Below are 17,256 nucleotides of genomic sequence, written 5' to 3'. Positions count from 1 at the left end.
GTTTGACTGAGCAGCTATTCCTGGAGACAGTGCAGTATGTTTTTAGTGCTGGGACTGTCATTACGTGATAACATGCTCTCGATGTTCTCTGGTTGCTATCCATCTTCTCCACCCTGCTGGCTTTCTCAGTGCTGCTGATGCTGCTCGCTAAGTTTATGCTGCAAACTGAGGCAAAACAAAAACAGGATGCTAAATATGGCTGAGCTCTCTTACTTTTCACCAATTAGTAAACAGGAGATTAAAGAGTTTCAAAATTACTTTAATTAAAGGCAATTCATTTGACATTTGTCAGCCTCAAATACTAAGATTTATTTGCTTTTACCAATGTAATGAAATAATAGGTTTATTTCCCATACGCAGTAAAAGGACTGAAATGTTTTCTTGAACAAAGTCAGTGCTGACTGTGTCTATAGTGTCTTTCTGCATATATGATTTATATGTTCCTGTATATCCATTTTAACTTCCTTAGGACAAAATTTAAATGATTTTTCATACAGGTCAGATTTTAGTATTAAGGTTTCCAGTTTGGCTTATCACTTAGGTCAAAGTCATTTGAAATGTATCTTAAACTACCGACAGACATGCTCTCTCAACAAATTACTGTTGAAACTTGTCCACAAATTAATTAACTAATTGATTTAAATTAATTTACTTGTTATATGTTTTTCTTTTAAATTGTTTTTAAATATATATATATCAAACTGTGCCTAAAAGTGAAACATTATTTGTTTCCCCATGTGAAATGAATCTGGTTGAATGTGCTAAATGGATGAAAACAGTATATAAAAAGGACACCGTACAGAAACTATATAAAGTTCAAAAATAAATACCATTAAATAAAGGGACAGTGTACAAAGATAATACACTCATGTGAAAATATATATTTTTTCAAATCTAAAACAAAGATAGTTGCTTTAGGTTTTATAAATGCTCCAAATTTAACTTAAATAAATGCGTTTGTTGTCAACACATGAAAGCAGCTCTACCAGTTGAACAAGGCAGCTGCTATGAATTTGATTATGTGGGTCAAGTCCTTACCTCTTAAATGAAAACACAGAACCGGTTGTTTTAAAGACTTGAGTAACTTATGTAGAATGAGCACCGTTTATGAAAAGTATTTTTTACATATTACCCTCCAGGGAGTAAAACAGATCTTCCTTAAAAGGCAAGTTGTCAGTTTAATCCACAGATAAATATAGGATTTACATATGATTTGGTGTTTAAAGTAAGTCAATTATGCGTTACATGCTTTGAAGAAGATAAGGGCTCTAAAATATATTTCCCTACATTACATAAAACAGTTGCCAATAGTCCAGCCACTTTCGGCCTCTGCACCTCTGAAGAGAAACTGACTTATCAATATCAACTCCTTAAAATAGTCAGACAATACAACATTTGTACAGTTTTTTGAATGTGTATTTTCACATAATGTTTTAAAAAGTCTATTTTAAAAAAAAATCACAAGTTAAAAAAGTCACATTACCATGTCAGTAGCAGTAGTAATCAGTGTGTCAGTGTTATCCAGCCTACAGTTGCCTACATATTACACTTGTTTTTATGTCTTGTATTGTGCCAATATTCTTTAATTTTACTGGTTAGACATGACGACACCATGTCCCTTAAAATAAAGAATACAACATGTTAACATCAGAAATGAAGGCTATTATTGGGAAGTTGTGGAAACGGCACACACTATATTTCTAGTAACTCTGTTAACTGTATCACCCTCTGTGGTTTAGATAAACTGTTGTAATCGTTACAGCAGCGCCCTCTGTAGCTCGAACTCATACAGGAAGCAGTCTGACGTAACCACAATCCCAAAGATGGCGGCGTTAGCAGGTAAGTGATGTTTTGATTAAACGAAAACGCGTTTTAATAAACACTACGATGTTTCTATACGTATGGTAATGACAATATATATAAAAAGTAATATATAAGATACGCTACCCACTGTTTTGACTGTGTCGGTAATCGGATTTGCATATTTTATTGAATGCGCACACTGACCTTGCTCTGTCGGCGTTAGCAGGCGGCTAACTGGGTTAGCGCTTACGTGAATTCCACCTGCATTCAAGTAGCAGTCAAAGCGCAAGCTAACTTTAGCTAACAATAGAACGACATGCATTGTTTAAACTAATCAATGTCGGTTATTTTTGTTCTTTTGCATCTACATTGGGGGTGGAAAACCATGCCAAACATGTCGTTAGCCACAGTACGTGTCCTCAGCAATTGATAAGATTTTCCATCTAAACTCTCCCTGAAGCCACTTAGGGTTTCTCTTTAGTTTCTAAATCTTATGCTGCGTAAAGTATACCTTAAGAGTTTTAAACGATTCCGCAAAGGCTTTTATGCAATTCGGCGTGCATTAAACACGCCTTGCAGCATTTAAAGCGATAACAAAGGTGTGTCTTGACGTTATTGGCTGTACTGTATTATATACAGTACATCGTAAAAGGGGGTTACTTTATCTCCCTAAGGTTCTGAGAAGGATCGCACAATTATCTGTAGTAAAGACCTCTCACTTTGCAGTGAGTTCTTGGTTTGAGGTGATCTCACCGAGGTTAAACTTTCTAGTAATGTTACACTTGCATGCACTGTTGAAACAAGATCAAAACAGAGATTGAGAAATACAGCTGTTAAAACATGTTCAATACTTTACAGTACTTTGCTTTAGATTATATAACTGTTTTATACAATTTCTTCAGTTTTTGATTTGTTTGTTTTTTTGTTGCAGCGCCTCGCCTGGCCATGTTTGGCTGCTTTTCAACAAGGTAAGAACCTTTGAATAATTGTCTTTGTCTCAATCTTAATTTAATTGGGTCCTTGTCTTACAGCTGCTTTATTATTATTATTATTATTATACCTTTCACAGCAGTGGAGTTTGTGTTCTAGAAAAAAAATGTGTATTTCTTGCAGGGAGCTATAAGAAAGATCTCACTTTGAATACAAATTCTGTAGGCAGTTAATGCATACTAGGATATCAACCCAAAATATCCATATCTACCACATCATACAGTAGGTCAAGTTACAATGATATTGTAGCGGTCAGATTGTTTTCCATTGAAGAGTATAACAAACAGAAACAATCCCCCTCAAAAATAATTGCTGAAACACTGACTGTGCTTTACGGGCTGTGCAGTCTTCCTTTTGGCAGCTGTGTGTGTGTGTGTGTGTGTGTCAGTCAAGTTAATCCTTTAAAGCGGCATCAAATTTATGGAGCTCAAACTATCTCATCTCATATAAAATCTTCCCATCTGTCCATTACACACAGATTCTGTCTTCGCACTGAAGAATTACATTTTCCCCCTCTTGTGAAACTGACTGTTTGTGGGTTTTCATTATTTTATTTTACTGTTTTAACATTAGTTATAATTAACATTGTTCTATATTTTTTTCCAGGCCTATTTCAGCATTTGCTGTTCATCAAAGGGGTCTGCACAACATTGCAAAAAAAGAGAATACCACCACGAGGTGAGTTTACCAGAGAAACTGTGCTGTAAACATCAGAATGAAGAACAGTCACTTTGTAAACACTCTGTACAAAGTTAAAATCTTTGGTCTTTCTGTAACAGCTTGGTTCCAGTCAGAGAGCAGAGCACGGCAGTGGCAGCAGCCAAACCATCAGCTGTAGCCACCAGCAAGGGGGAGTATGTTATCACCAAGCTGGACGACCTGGTGAACTGGGCCCGCAGGGTGAGTAGATGAGAGGATGTTGGCAGTGTTTACACTTGCATATGTGGAGTGGATTGATAAAAGTCTGCAGTTGTGTCTCGTGATCTGGCATTTTACTGCTGAGGGGTGTCCCACAAAGTTAGATGTCATTGTTTATTTGTTTTATTGAGGGAACCATGGCAGAAGGAAACTGCATATTGTGTGTTTAAAGCTGATATATTAATGCATCTCTATTTGTGTTGCTGGTCTTCATGTGTCTCCTGTTCTCAATCCTGCAGAGCTCTCTGTGGCCTATGACCTTTGGCCTGGCATGCTGCGCAGTGGAGATGATGCACATGGCGGCACCTCGTTACGACATGGACCGCTTCGGAGTGGTTTTCAGAGCAAGTCCCCGCCAGTCTGATGTCATGATTGTGGCAGGAACGCTGACCAATAAAATGGCTCCGGCTCTGCGAAAGGTGAGGAGGGAAATGGTGGGATGTAACAGCCGCTGTTTAATATTGAAATAGGTGTTACTTATCACTCTACAAACAGCAGACCCGAAACACTGTCTCGGGTCTGATTCAGCTCTGTGGTATTGAGGGAAACTTTTCCAAAAACTGGTTTCCTGCTCAGACATGAGACATGAGTCCTCTCTCAGACTTCTGTTTCTGCATGACGGGTGCTCTGAGAACATTATAGCTGTTTATTTAACGCCTGGATTATGACCAGCCTGTCGCTGGATCGGTAGACTGGCACGAAGCCTCCCTCCAGCCGAGAGGACGGATTTAGGTCTTAGTCAGACTTTATATAAGAGTGACTGAACTGCGTCTTCTTTCCAACAGGTGTATGACCAGATGCCAGAGCCCAGATACGTGATTTCCATGGGAAGGTATGCCAGCAGCAGTCTTCCTTTCTTTTTCTCTACAAATACTCTTCATGCACCAACACCTGCCTTAATGTTTGGTTGTGATTTAATTTATCCAGTGGTCTTCTTTCTGATCTATGGTCACAAGCATTCACCTGAAATCTTTTGTTTGTTTCATTGTTGTCATTGTGTTTCAAGTTAAACGTTTTTTCTTTGCACTTTTATATAGAAGTTCAACACCTACTTTTTGTGTTTATAGTCTGAACCCTAACATTAATTATCTCAATACCTTACAATGTCTTCTAAAATTATTATTTTCCAGCTGTGCTAACGGAGGAGGCTACTACCATTACTCCTACGCTGTGGTCAGAGGTTGTGACCGAATCGTACCAGTGGACATTTATGTTCCAGGTAAACATTAGGGCACAACATGTAACTGATAAAATCAACACATTTGTTTTTATTTGTTTGTTCATCTTTCGTTGATGAGGACATATCAAACATACATTTTATGATGAACAGTAAATGCCCCTGTGCAAAAATGCCAACTCCGTGAAGAAGTATTTGTCAGAGTTTTTAGTGTAAGAAGTTGACTGACCTGCACAGAGCTCTGACTCAAATCCATTTTCTAACATATTTGGGTCGGAAAAAAAGGCTGACATCGCCTATCAACACCATCGCCGAGAAATCATTCACTATCACTGATGCTTTTGTTCATTTCTGCAAATAGGTTCCAAAATCTTGTAGAGATCCCTTTCGGAACAATAATCACACATTTGTGGTTTTGTTTGCTGAGATTTTAAATAGTTTTGAAACAGAATGAATGCAGTACAGTTGGAGCTAAAGAGTAAAAGAGACCGTCAGCAGGAAAATTGACTATTTTTAAAGTTATTCTAAATAGCTGCCATTGCATCTGATTTCCTGCAACATCCGCTGTACGATTTATGACTTGTAAGTGACCAGAAATGTTAGCATGGGTGAGAGGGGCTGACTGTCAGACCCTGCTGCTGTAAAATGAGAGGTTTTGTAAAAGGAGTCTGACAGCTGCTCAACTTTACAACACGAGGCTTTGCTGCTTGTGTCCACAGGGGCCGCCAAAGTCAATACAAACTTGACGTTTTTTGTAGTGGTTTCAAAAATGTAGGCTCGGATTCATTATCAAACACAGATTTATAACTATCTCTGTAGTAGTAATTGAAGCATAGCAACTGAATTATTGTTATCATTGAGAGTGGCAGGGTGGTAAATCTGTTACCAAATGCTTGAATTATAAATAAAGACTGGATATATTTCTAGTAATGGCAGTACTTGTTTAATTTTAATAACTAGTGTATTAAATGAAAAATGCATGATATTTTCTTGCTGTCAGTATGAGTAATACGAGGTGCTCGTTTTCAGGTTGTCCACCCACTGCAGAGGCTCTCCTCTACGGGACATTACAGCTGCAAAAGAAAATCAAACGTGAGAAGAAGCTGAGGATCTGGTATAGGAAGTGAATGTGTAATATGTGTCTCTGTTTCTGGTTTGTAAATGTTGTATGTCTGATTTCATTTGGAGCGCTGCTCCTCCTCCATGTAGAGCTACAGGAACTGACTTCAATAAAATCATTACTGTAATTTACTCTGTGTACTGCCGTTTATTTTCAACCTAACTGCAGCTGTCACGCAGCAGCTTCTTTAGTTTTAATTAACGAGACTGTTCCTGTTGCAGGGAAATCGTGTTGTATAACCCACACTTTAGTTTTAAATAAATAAATGATTGTTTTCCTTTTTTTTTAGCCAACTCTTACCAATCAACAAGACCTCAAAATTGGTTAAGTTATCCTGTGTTATCTTAAATATTGTTGTGATAAACTGGGCTCACATGAAAATACATAAAGCTGTCTGTCTTTCGTCCCACTGTGACCAGTTAGGCCAAGCTTAAACCACAAGGTGGCTCCTGTTGTCACCAGCTCTGATAACTGGATGAATAGTGACATTATGAATAAATTATCCAACTTTTTTTTTAAAACGGCAACATGTCGTGTTCACATTTTAAAGACGATCAAAGAAGACAAACAATTGATAAAAATCCAGAAGGAATTGTGACAAAGATTTGGGCCCAGCAGGATGTTGAGGTGACAAAAAAACTCTATGATGATGAAACTCTGAATGACCTCAAAAGTATCGCTGGCATGTATTTACTACAATATCCTGTATTTATAACTTATGCGCTATAGACCATAATGGAGAACCTAATGAAGATATTGATTCTTTAAAAAACAGCTGCATCCCAGAGTATCCAAAAACCAGAATGGCTGAACACATATCAGTGAAATACCTCCACTAAAGATGGAAATACCTCAGCACTAAGGAATATTTTAAAAAAACGGATTATTTTTATTATTATTGTTGTTTTTGTTTTGTATCATCTTATATTATTATTGTGTTATCTGAGAACATTACTGTTCTACATTACATTACCCAGAAGGGCCAACAATAAAACTATTCAAAGATATTTATACATCAATATTTGTCAAAGAAAATAAGCAAATCTTTAAATTTGAGAAACTGAAACCAGAGAACATTTGGATATTTTGTTTTAAAAATGTTGCATGTTGTCTGCCTGATTCAGATTAGAGAACTGCCAGCTGTAGTTTCCCACCGGACTGCAGCTTGGAGTTACATCATCCATTTATCTAATGATTAATCTGTCTGCATCAGGTGGTCACTCATTCCCTGTATTCAGTGATAACATGCACTGTTATCTACAACCATCAATTCAACGTGTGCAGGGCAGTATCCATCTCATTAGACAATTATACAGCCAACTTATTGTTTTATTGAAGACTTTTTATTATGCACTGAATACTACCATGCTGATTTAACAGTGTACCATGCAATAATCCATATTGTAAGTAACCAAATACTTAAATACAATGAAGTAATTAAAGGAAAACCCATTAACCTGCTAGTTTTTGTTAGTTTTATATATATATATATATATATATTTAAGAAGGTCATTTAAAAAAAAAATGTGCTTGTGAAACTGTGTGTGCCATTATGGCAAGGTGCGTTCTTGCAGACACGTACTGTATCAAGAATCTCAGAAACTGGTGTCCATATTTCTGTCTGTCTGTGGATGTACCTGGAGTACTTCTGTTTTTTCTATACTCTAAGTAAACAGTTAGAATTTTGGAGATTTTGCTTTTAACAAAGTATTTTCAGTGTGTCGTTTTTTCTACTTGTATTGAAGTAAACGACCTTTGAGATCTGTTCCCCCACTGCTTCCGATGCATGCCGCTTAGCAATTATGCATTATTTTGAAATATATCTACATCTTTCAAGTTCATGAAATATGCTTGGTGATTTAAGACCTTAAACAGATGAGCCTCTATGGGGTGTGAATGTATTTTTGGTGGTTTCATTTAGTTTTAGTCTGCTGTGAAGTATAATATGTATTAATGGCCGGATAATTCAGTAACAACAAGACCAACAAACCTACAATTCAAATGAAGACAATTGTCTGAAAAAAGCCTGAAAATGAAACCACAAGGGTAAACTAGCTAATGCTGCAATAAAAGTTGTAATAAAAATTAACAGATGCAATCTGTCGAAAGGACTTGTGTTTATTGAAATATGGCAGACAGTGGAATAAACAGTCGGGAGGTCAGAACGGCCAGGTGAGAAGGCATATTATGGTACAAAAAAAAAAAAAAGTTGCAGCAGCATCTTCAGACTTTATTCCTTGACGATGGTGGGAGTGATCATCTTGTTGAACGAATAATATTTGCATTCTTCGGGCGGTGCAATGTCCATCGTGGTGGTGCTAATCTTCTCTTTCTTGAAGCCAGCTTGGACTAGATGAGGCATCTGGGTCTCCTGAAAATCATTAACAGACAGCGCTGGTCAGTGTGTGGAGGCTAGCAGGGCGGTTTATCGCTAACCTTGAAGTGATTGCAACATGTAATTCAGGTTGCACTCAGAACAGCCTTGATAGAAACATTCACGGAAAGATAAATATCACACATTAAACATTTGTGTTATCATACAATAGCAAATCACACTATGTTGACACAAATGAACATGTAATGATATTTACTATGAGTGTCAGTATTCACTCATTTGCAACCCCTTCTTATGCGTAAAATTAATTTTACGCATAATAACTTATTTTTTTCAAATATCACTTGTACTGCACATCCTGATTATAACAATGAGTAGTAGTAGTAACATATTTTGGGTGCATCCTACACCACCGCCCACGATGGATCTAATGGTTTTTATTTTCAAAAAACTTCTGTTTCATAGACAAATTATGGATAGTATCTAAGAAGACAGAGAACAATGCAGAGAACAGAAGTTATACCGTTTTGATTAGTTAAATGAAGTCAAATGTCTTGTCCTAAAGGAGCAAATGAAGCTGACAAACCTCAAACATCTTGATGATGTTGTCGTATTTGGTCTTGAGCAGCTCTCCCCAGGAGGTCAGGTTGCAGTAGGTGAGGACGCCGCCGGACTTCAGCAGCCTGTGAGCGTGACCCTGCAGAGAAACCCGGAACAAATCAATTTTACCGTAGGGATACGACCTGAAGGAGACTCCAGTTTGTGCACCACACAATATAATAACACTAAATCCATTAATACTGCTTCTCAATTTGTTATTTATTTACATTTTTTTGTAACTTAAACAATCATATTCACAATGCTGCAAAATGCTTTTTTGAACTTCATGTCTATATGACTCAAATATAATTTATTTTTAATGTTATCAAAAAACAATACTTATATCAGAAGTATTAATTGTAATTATTATTGTATATTGAAATGTGTTCTATAACTTAGTGGCTTTTATCCCTGCGAACAATTCCAACAATGCAGTGATTATCCTCCTTCAGTATTTTAATTATTTCAGGACCTTTGGTAATGTACTGTGCTGTCGTACGTGTATTTTAACTTCTTACCTTAATGAAGTCAAACTGGTGAGTGTGCCATGTCTCCTCTGACAGAGGGTAAGTGTCATACAGGATACCTGGGAGTGGAGAGACATGGTTTTAGTAGAGTGCATTATTTTTGTTGGTTCATATTATCCGTCAAATAGGTTAAATGGATAATGTCTCAGTGTGTTCATCAACAGCTTGTGCACCAATAGCTGAAGTTTTATTGAATCTTTAATAGATTATGTAACCTCACACTGACTTTCAGCAATCAATAACCTAAACTGAGTGACCAAAACAGGGGCAGTACTTTTTTACCCTGATGTGGTAACGGTTACTCCATCTGATTTTTAATGGAGCCTAAATGGAAGAAATGTTTGGACATTTTTGTGGTGTTTAAAAACCCTGTGTGTACAGATTCATTGTATTCATACCAACTGTGTGCTCCGTACACTCAGGAGTGGGCATTAAAACACACTTTGAGCAGTATATATCCATGTGATCAAAAGTTTCCCCATTTCTTACCATCAAAGTGGTTATCTGGCAGAGTGGGAACAACGTTCTCCCAAAGGCCCTTCAGGGGGACGACCTGCACAAACATAACAACATATTGTACTCATCTTTATGGACAGTAACAATAACCTAGACGTGCAAACATGCAGTGCAACAAAACATCTGTAATAAACCAATACCCCCAGATAATATTGGCCTTTACTGACCTTATGTGGCTGAGACTTGGCCCAGTTCTCCAGTCTGGCAAAGACGCCGTCATTGCACTCAATGATCCAGTGCTCCTCGATGGGAAAAGCCTCTATCTTAGTGGCAGCGATGGCCATGCCAAAACCAATCTCCAGAACCCGACCGCCTACCAGACAGAACCAGAGAGACAATAACGTCAGAAAATGTGTATCTGCGTCTGCTACTTTATAGAGAAACTTGTACAATGTTGCAGGGTTCAGTAATATAGCATTAGCATTATTTTTGACTCATTGCGTATGTATACTAATAAAATCATGCACTCTTGTTTTTGTAGTTTAAGTTTCGTCCCCTCTGATGGGTGTGTAGGGAAAGCCAGTTGGTTGTAGCCAGTTGGTAGGTTGTAACATGTGGTTGGACAGAAAGGTCAAACCGTTATATTTCCTTTCAGAGAAGCATATAAATAGATGAAGAGTATAGGCTCCTTGTTGTCCCTTGACCCCTTCAAGTTGATTTACTGAGTTTTTAATCAGCAGCTCCCTGTAGTATTCACATTTTTATTTAATCATTTTGTGTACATTTATTCAAATCAATCAATCAATTTGATCTTACAATTAAGAAAAAGTCAAAGCATATTGTGAACTGCTAGAATGCATTTTGAATATGGCATAACAAATAAAATAGTGGACAATAACAACATTGTGGTTAGAAAATGCACTTTCAGGGTCCAGCATTCACGTAAAATACATGTTTCACAAACGTGTGTCTTAAAATATGCAAAGAGAAATTTGCATTTGAACAGCGCTGTGCAAAGAGTTTCAGTGCACAGTCTTCCCCTCCCACATGTCTGCGAGGGTGTGTGGATCGTTCTATTTTCACATAAAGCAGATGTCCATTTCCCCAGCATATTTCTTGGCCAGTTCCCATGGGTAGAGAAACAGCTGCTGTAGTACTCACACAGCACTGAGCACCATGCTGCTCACACTCTCACGTGTCCCCCATGTCATTTAACAAAAACAATATGATAAGTAATAAATGTGTAAAAAACAATACTCTGGAAAAAAATACATCAACACACCCCAAAAAATTCACTAAATTCAAAAACCTTTTGTCCCTGCACCTTGCATATTTATTTACTTGTTTTTTAATACTGGGAACCTTTGCACATCCCCATAATAGGTTTTTTTGTATAGATTCCTTCCTCCTGCTCTTTCCTCCTTTTTAATAGTTACAATGCATATACTTTAAACTTTTAAATATATATATATAATATATATATATATATATATATATATATATATATATATATAGCATTTATAACCATAATCTCTTTATTTTATATAAAGGAAGCCTACTCAAACAATAAAAGTTTGCTGGAAATACAGTATGTTGGTAGTGTCTAGAGAATATGTTCACCTATAAAGCAACATATGAATGGCACAACTGTAAACAAAACTTATAAGATAAGATAAGATGTACCTTTATTAATCCCCGTGGGGAAATTCAGTGGTTTAAGCAGCAACAGAATAAGAATAAAATACAGGACAGTGTGGTTCACACAGGATAAAAAACAATACAAAAATAAAATGATTAAAATTATGTACAGGTAAGTATCTGTTAAATCTGTTATTTATGTCATATTTTGGTTTTATCTTTGTTTATCGCCCTAAGAAAACAGCTTCTTAGGGGCAGATGAGTCCAATGAAGTACAGTGCCCGATAATGGACAAACCTTCGCTTTCCTGCACTTCGACTTTTACCTTTTGAGGATGCAACGGTCGACAGGGAGTGCATGTACGGGGTCTCCCAGCGCTCCATTACGGGTTTGCCCATGATCTCCAGGTGTGTATCTGTCTCATTGTAGCCGGCGCTGGCATCGTGCCAGGAGGGCTTGCAGTCCTCTCCACTGCTGAATATGGGCTGAGCTGCGGTGGTCATCTTGTAGTGATACGGAGGAGAAGGTGGTGGTTGTTTGGAGTCTGGTGAAAGGTTTGTCGGACTGTGTCTCCACTCAGAAGAGGGTGAAAGGCGAGAGGCAGCGCTTTATATCGGGCCCAGAAGCGCTGACGCCGCACGAGTTTCACTATAGGTCAAAGACTCACCCACATTCACAGAGGAGGGAGGAGGCGTCAAAGATCCTCTGTAGAGCAGATGATTCCCTCTGCAGTAACTAACTGGCTCACTTTAGCAATGCAGCATCAAACATTATTTGAATGAAGTAAACTTTAAGGTGATCAGTGTTCAGGAAAGGGCTTTACTGAAGATGGATGTTGTAGTCCTCCCGTATAGCCTACTGCACAGTCAAAGTTGAACGAATAAACAAGATAAAACCGTTTACATGATGCCTTGGTATAATCACATTCAGACTCCACAATCTTTTTCTGTTGCCTACAGAACAAATTGGTGCAGGTCCTGGAAGATTTTTTTTGTGCTTTTAGGAAAACAGTAGATCTCTTTGCATGGAGGCATAAGGTATATTAGGCTGGTATTTTTGTTTAAAGCTGCAATAAGGAATTTTAAGCAACATGGTGCGTTAGGACTGAAGTCACTGCTATCGACTCTATGAAGTCACCGTCTGGCCACGAAAAAAGGCAGCACATTAAACACCTCTAAATCCCAAATGTGTGGACATTACACAATTAAAGTCGTAGATTTAAGAAATGGAATTACATGTTCTTGATTATGACAATTATAAGTGAGCTAAAGACATGCTAGATTAGCTGGATTATGTTACCTTTGAACCTGGATACTGCTTCCCCCTGTGCTTATGTTCTCTATTCTAAGCTAACATGACACCTTTTTAGTAGTTTCATATTGAACAGATATAGTTTTTATCCTCTCATCCATCTCTTATCACAAATGAAATTGTTTTTTTGTTGTTGACTGAACTAGCAGCAGTGTGAGAGCTGTTTTTTCTGCTCTCTGAGTATAAACAGCTGAAGCTATTGCATAACAAGTTTAAGAAGTTAAATAAACTGGATATGAGCATAAGAAAAGCCCTTATACTTATTAAAAGCTGCAGTATTTATGAAAAGCTTAATGTGTTAACATCATTTAAACTAGAGCATAGTTTGAACTATCTTGTAAATACACACATTTTAAGCAAATCCTTCTCAAAAATACGTACAATAATGCAGGTGCTGGCATGAAATGAAAAAGTTTAATTTTTTGTGCATTACGATGTTCAAACATTCCTTCAGAGACATTTAAGTCCTAATGTCTATATACAAACTAACATTTGAGGTGTTATTGTGTTGTGATTGTTATAATCATAACAGGATATACACTGCTATTGAGACATTTTAGATTCATAATTGACGTTTTAAATTACTATAGCATGTAAACCAGAAACAATTAGGTAACAGGAAAAATGATAACTATTTACATAATTCATTGATGCTTTGGTTAAGTTGATATTTAGATGTAATATCAACTATGGGCTCTAGGAAACTGCATAAACTAGATTACATTGAATCAGATTTGAAGATAGGACAACAAACAACGTGTTTAGTGTAATTGACAGATTAATTAATGACAACAAACTCTGTCACTTAGGCCTATGTGTTGTAATATTTACTGCACAATGATACAGTCAAACATGGATCATCTGATCATCTTCACAGGCACTCTGCCCCGGTTACCCATCATGCACTTCAGTCCCATTAGGTGATGCAGAGAGGGGCCAGCTCCTCTGTGAGGGTCCTCATCAAAATGCAGGTTTTATCCACCTACCGCTTTCACAGGAGACTCTTCTTCTGCACTGCCTGTGAATAATAGTTACATGTATTTCCACAGGAGCTCACATTCATTCAGCAACCACAGCACTTTGACACGGGAAACAATAAACACTTTCTTCTGCAGTTCTCAAAGCTGTCATGTGGCAGACCACAAAAAGCCCATCAGAAAACTTTTGATGACGTTTTAGCTTCAGGTAATATCCAACTTGGTGAATGATAGCATTGAATTGGAGAACCACTTGGCAGGCAAGAGAGAGACCTAACAGGGACCATTTCCAGTGATTTCAGTTGCAGCACTTTTGAAGGATACAGTTATATCATAGGCGCTACAAAACATCACGCTGTGGCAAACCCTTCAAATATGAAGACCTTCAGATGAGATTAACTGGTCCAAGACTCAACTTAAACCTGATGGTAAACTTTACTCTCATTTCCTTTTCCACTTTGGATCAGCCTTTCTCAAAGCCACATGGTGACTAAATTACTGAAAAGTATTTTTTGTTTTATGTCTTAAGACTTGGTATTCCATTTTGAGTGATCTGTTTTAGAAATGTTTTCCTCCCCGTCAAAACAGCATAAATAAGCCTAAAACAATTCATCCACCATCATATACCTGTATTACAATTAAAAGGCACTTAATGTTTAAAATGTTGCTTACATTTATTTAATGATTTGTTTACCCCTAGAAACCTCTTTAAATAGTTCTTAAATCTTACATCATGGTAATATTACTTTTTTTGTTATCTTTGAGTATCCTTCTAGAGCATGGTCCTCAGAAACAAGGGCGAAAACAACTGCCTCTTTGTTTGTTTCCTTATCACGTGACCTGTTTCATCACCGATGCTCTTTAACGGTTTCCCTGTCCTCATATAACATGCTGCTGCCCTCAGCATTTCTCCACCAGGGTCCAGCTGAAGGGATTGTCCACTTCTCAAGAGTCAAAGGGCAGCAGAAGTATTCCACACATCAACCAGATCAAACAATGTCATAGTGTGTCAGTTCAGAGTCCTCTTGTGTTTTTAACTCGTGTGCAGACAGATTTCAGCCAACACAATTTTATGTTAAAAAATCTCAAATGTGAAGCACGTATTCTCCAGTCACAACATAATTACTTTGGTTAGTATTTGAAAATAAATGCTTGAAGGAAATAATAGTTTTGAAAGAATCAACACAGTATTGTGGGGAAGAATTACATTGCGTAAATCTTTGATGAATATCTGCAGTTAAGTGTGTTGTCATTTTAGATAATGAGTTCGTCCATCAGTGTCTGTTGTGCCATCTACAACAGGAAGAGGGAGCTGTTTTTTATTTCAAGCTTGAACAATGATATATGAAAGTAGCAGTCTGTGGATTTATGCAGTGGTGGAATTTAACGGAGTACATTTAGCATTTTTCTATTATTTCCTTACAGACTTAGAAGAAGCCTGAAGCACCCAAATGCTGTTTGTAACATTACATTTAGTAAAAGAAAACATAGCTTTCTTTTACTAAATGTAATGTTGTCCATCTACTGCATTTTATTAAAAGATCGTAAATCTATTTTAAATAAAAAAGTAGCCCTCATGAAAACCAAAAGGAAAAATCAGGCAGTAGGTTTACCTATTATAAATTGATCTTAACTACAAAATGTATTGTAATATTGTTATCCTGATAGTAAATCCCATAAAATCAGTTCTCTGATGATTCTTTTTTTAACAGGAAGGGAATACAGCTATTTTTATTTGTGTATCCCTGTAAGGTAATCCCATAACATGGAATCTGTTCCCAAGCCTGCATGTATAGTAATAAGGCATTGTATCCGTCTGCCATGAGACACACTTCACTGGCTCACCAGACGACATAACGTAGCCTTAAAGCCAAATTTAAAAGTGCCCTAAAAGCTATTAAAGTCAGTAACCACTGACTCTGCATTTTATAGATGTTGCTTTGTATGCAAATATCCAGTTTTTTTATGTATAACTTGCACTTGCTGCTGACATGGTCTGTAATGTACTGCTTAGTGTAATTTTGTCTAGTTTATGTAGAGTGTTGTGTCACTGCTCATACTTTTCGCTTATAAGCCTTGTACAACACATGCAATGCTATAATCGATGTGTAATATTGTATAATATAAATGATAAACAACATAAAATTAATTTTAAACACAACAACAGAGAGTACTGACAATCCAGAGGGCATATGGTATCATCATATCACATCATCATGCTTTCACCTCCTTCTGCTCTATTTTGCTACTATTAACAATATAGTACCCATTTCATCTCTGAATTTTGTCTCCTTTGAGATACAGAATCAAGCTATTTTCCCCATGTACAACGTCATTTACACACACACACACACACACACACACACACACACACACACACACACACACAGACACACACACACACACACACACACACACACACACACACACACACACACACACACACACACACACACACACACACACACACACACACACACACACACACACACACACACACCCCTCCCAAAAAACACACATTTTGATTGACTCCAGTCCCAGTGGAGGGAGTCTTTTATTATCTTGACACACTGAGGTATGACCTCCTTTTGTCCTCCAAAAGAGATAAAGAGAAACAAGAACACTGAATGAGAGAGTGAATCTCATTCTGACATCTAGAGTCCCTATTGGAGGTAAAGCTTTTGGGGAATACTCCAAAATTGATAGCGAAGTACTTCTATTTTTATTGTTAATCAGTTATATACAATAATTGCATGAAGAATAAAATGGTACACATGTTATTTTTGCCATAACTCCTGATGTATGAGCCTATAAGAATAGTCCCCATCTTAGCCACCATATAGGAGGTTATATATAGTTTTTTTTCCATCTGACACAACATATCTCTAGTACATCTGACGCATATTGAATACATGTATTGTTAAACCTTCAGGTTTAGTAACCTTAGGTTAGTGTTTATATTTAAAAATGGCATGTGTAGCAGAGGGCTTTTGTTAAAAACACCAAAGTGAGTTTTCAGACACAGTTTTACCTTGAAAACAAAGCCTTCCTCTTTTTATGCACATTTTAATAGATAAGAAACTTGAATGTTACAATTCAATCCAGTAATTTGGGTTTGTAAGAGATGGCTATTTTGTTGATTGGTGATAACACTCTGTTACTAATGGGAAACTGCTTCATTGGAGAAGCAAATAGTAAAAGAGACTCAAAAGGAAAAGAGAATATTAATAAACATATAAAGGCTAGTTAGTAAAAAGGATTTTACAAAACCACAAAGGGCAATGTATTTTCAGTGGTTTAAAATGAATCAAATTGGCTAGTAAAAGTAGCAATACCGCAATATAGAAATACACCCATAAGATGCATTCAGCTATTTTCTAAAGCAAAGTACAGAATTAATTTCA

The 17,256-nt window shown here is 37.0% G+C and overlaps 2 protein-coding genes across 2 annotated transcripts; one reads left to right on the top strand and one right to left on the bottom strand.

Annotated features, from left to right (window-relative positions):
- The first annotated feature begins 1,724 nt into the window (after window positions 1–1,724).
- On the top strand, window positions 1,725–6,139 carry ndufs7 (NADH:ubiquinone oxidoreductase core subunit S7). The gene is made up of 8 exons (XM_063892265.1): window positions 1,725–1,839; window positions 2,735–2,771; window positions 3,400–3,471; window positions 3,573–3,693; window positions 3,951–4,130; window positions 4,497–4,543; window positions 4,842–4,930; window positions 5,918–6,139. Exons 1-8 carry the CDS (start codon window positions 1,824–1,826, stop codon window positions 6,013–6,015), a joined length of 660 nt encoding a protein of 219 aa, XP_063748335.1. The 5' UTR covers window positions 1,725–1,823; the 3' UTR covers window positions 6,016–6,139.
- A 1,971-nt stretch (window positions 6,140–8,110) lies between these two features.
- On the bottom strand, window positions 8,111–12,164 carry gamt (guanidinoacetate N-methyltransferase). The gene is made up of 6 exons (XM_063891693.1): window positions 11,890–12,164; window positions 10,154–10,299; window positions 9,960–10,023; window positions 9,462–9,529; window positions 8,930–9,040; window positions 8,111–8,379 (listed from the first exon to the last, which is right to left on the bottom strand). Exons 1-6 carry the CDS (start codon window positions 12,065–12,067, stop codon window positions 8,239–8,241), a joined length of 708 nt encoding a protein of 235 aa, XP_063747763.1. The 5' UTR covers window positions 12,068–12,164; the 3' UTR covers window positions 8,111–8,238.
- Between the last annotated feature and the right edge of the window lie 5,092 nt (window positions 12,165–17,256).

This window comes from Eleginops maclovinus, chromosome 9 (assembly GCF_036324505.1).
Source record: "Eleginops maclovinus isolate JMC-PN-2008 ecotype Puerto Natales chromosome 9, JC_Emac_rtc_rv5, whole genome shotgun sequence".
Taxonomy (NCBI): domain Eukaryota; kingdom Metazoa; phylum Chordata; class Actinopteri; order Perciformes; family Eleginopidae; genus Eleginops; species Eleginops maclovinus.
Note: the sequence above shows the minus strand (reverse complement) of the source record. Positions and strands in the feature narration are given on the sequence as shown.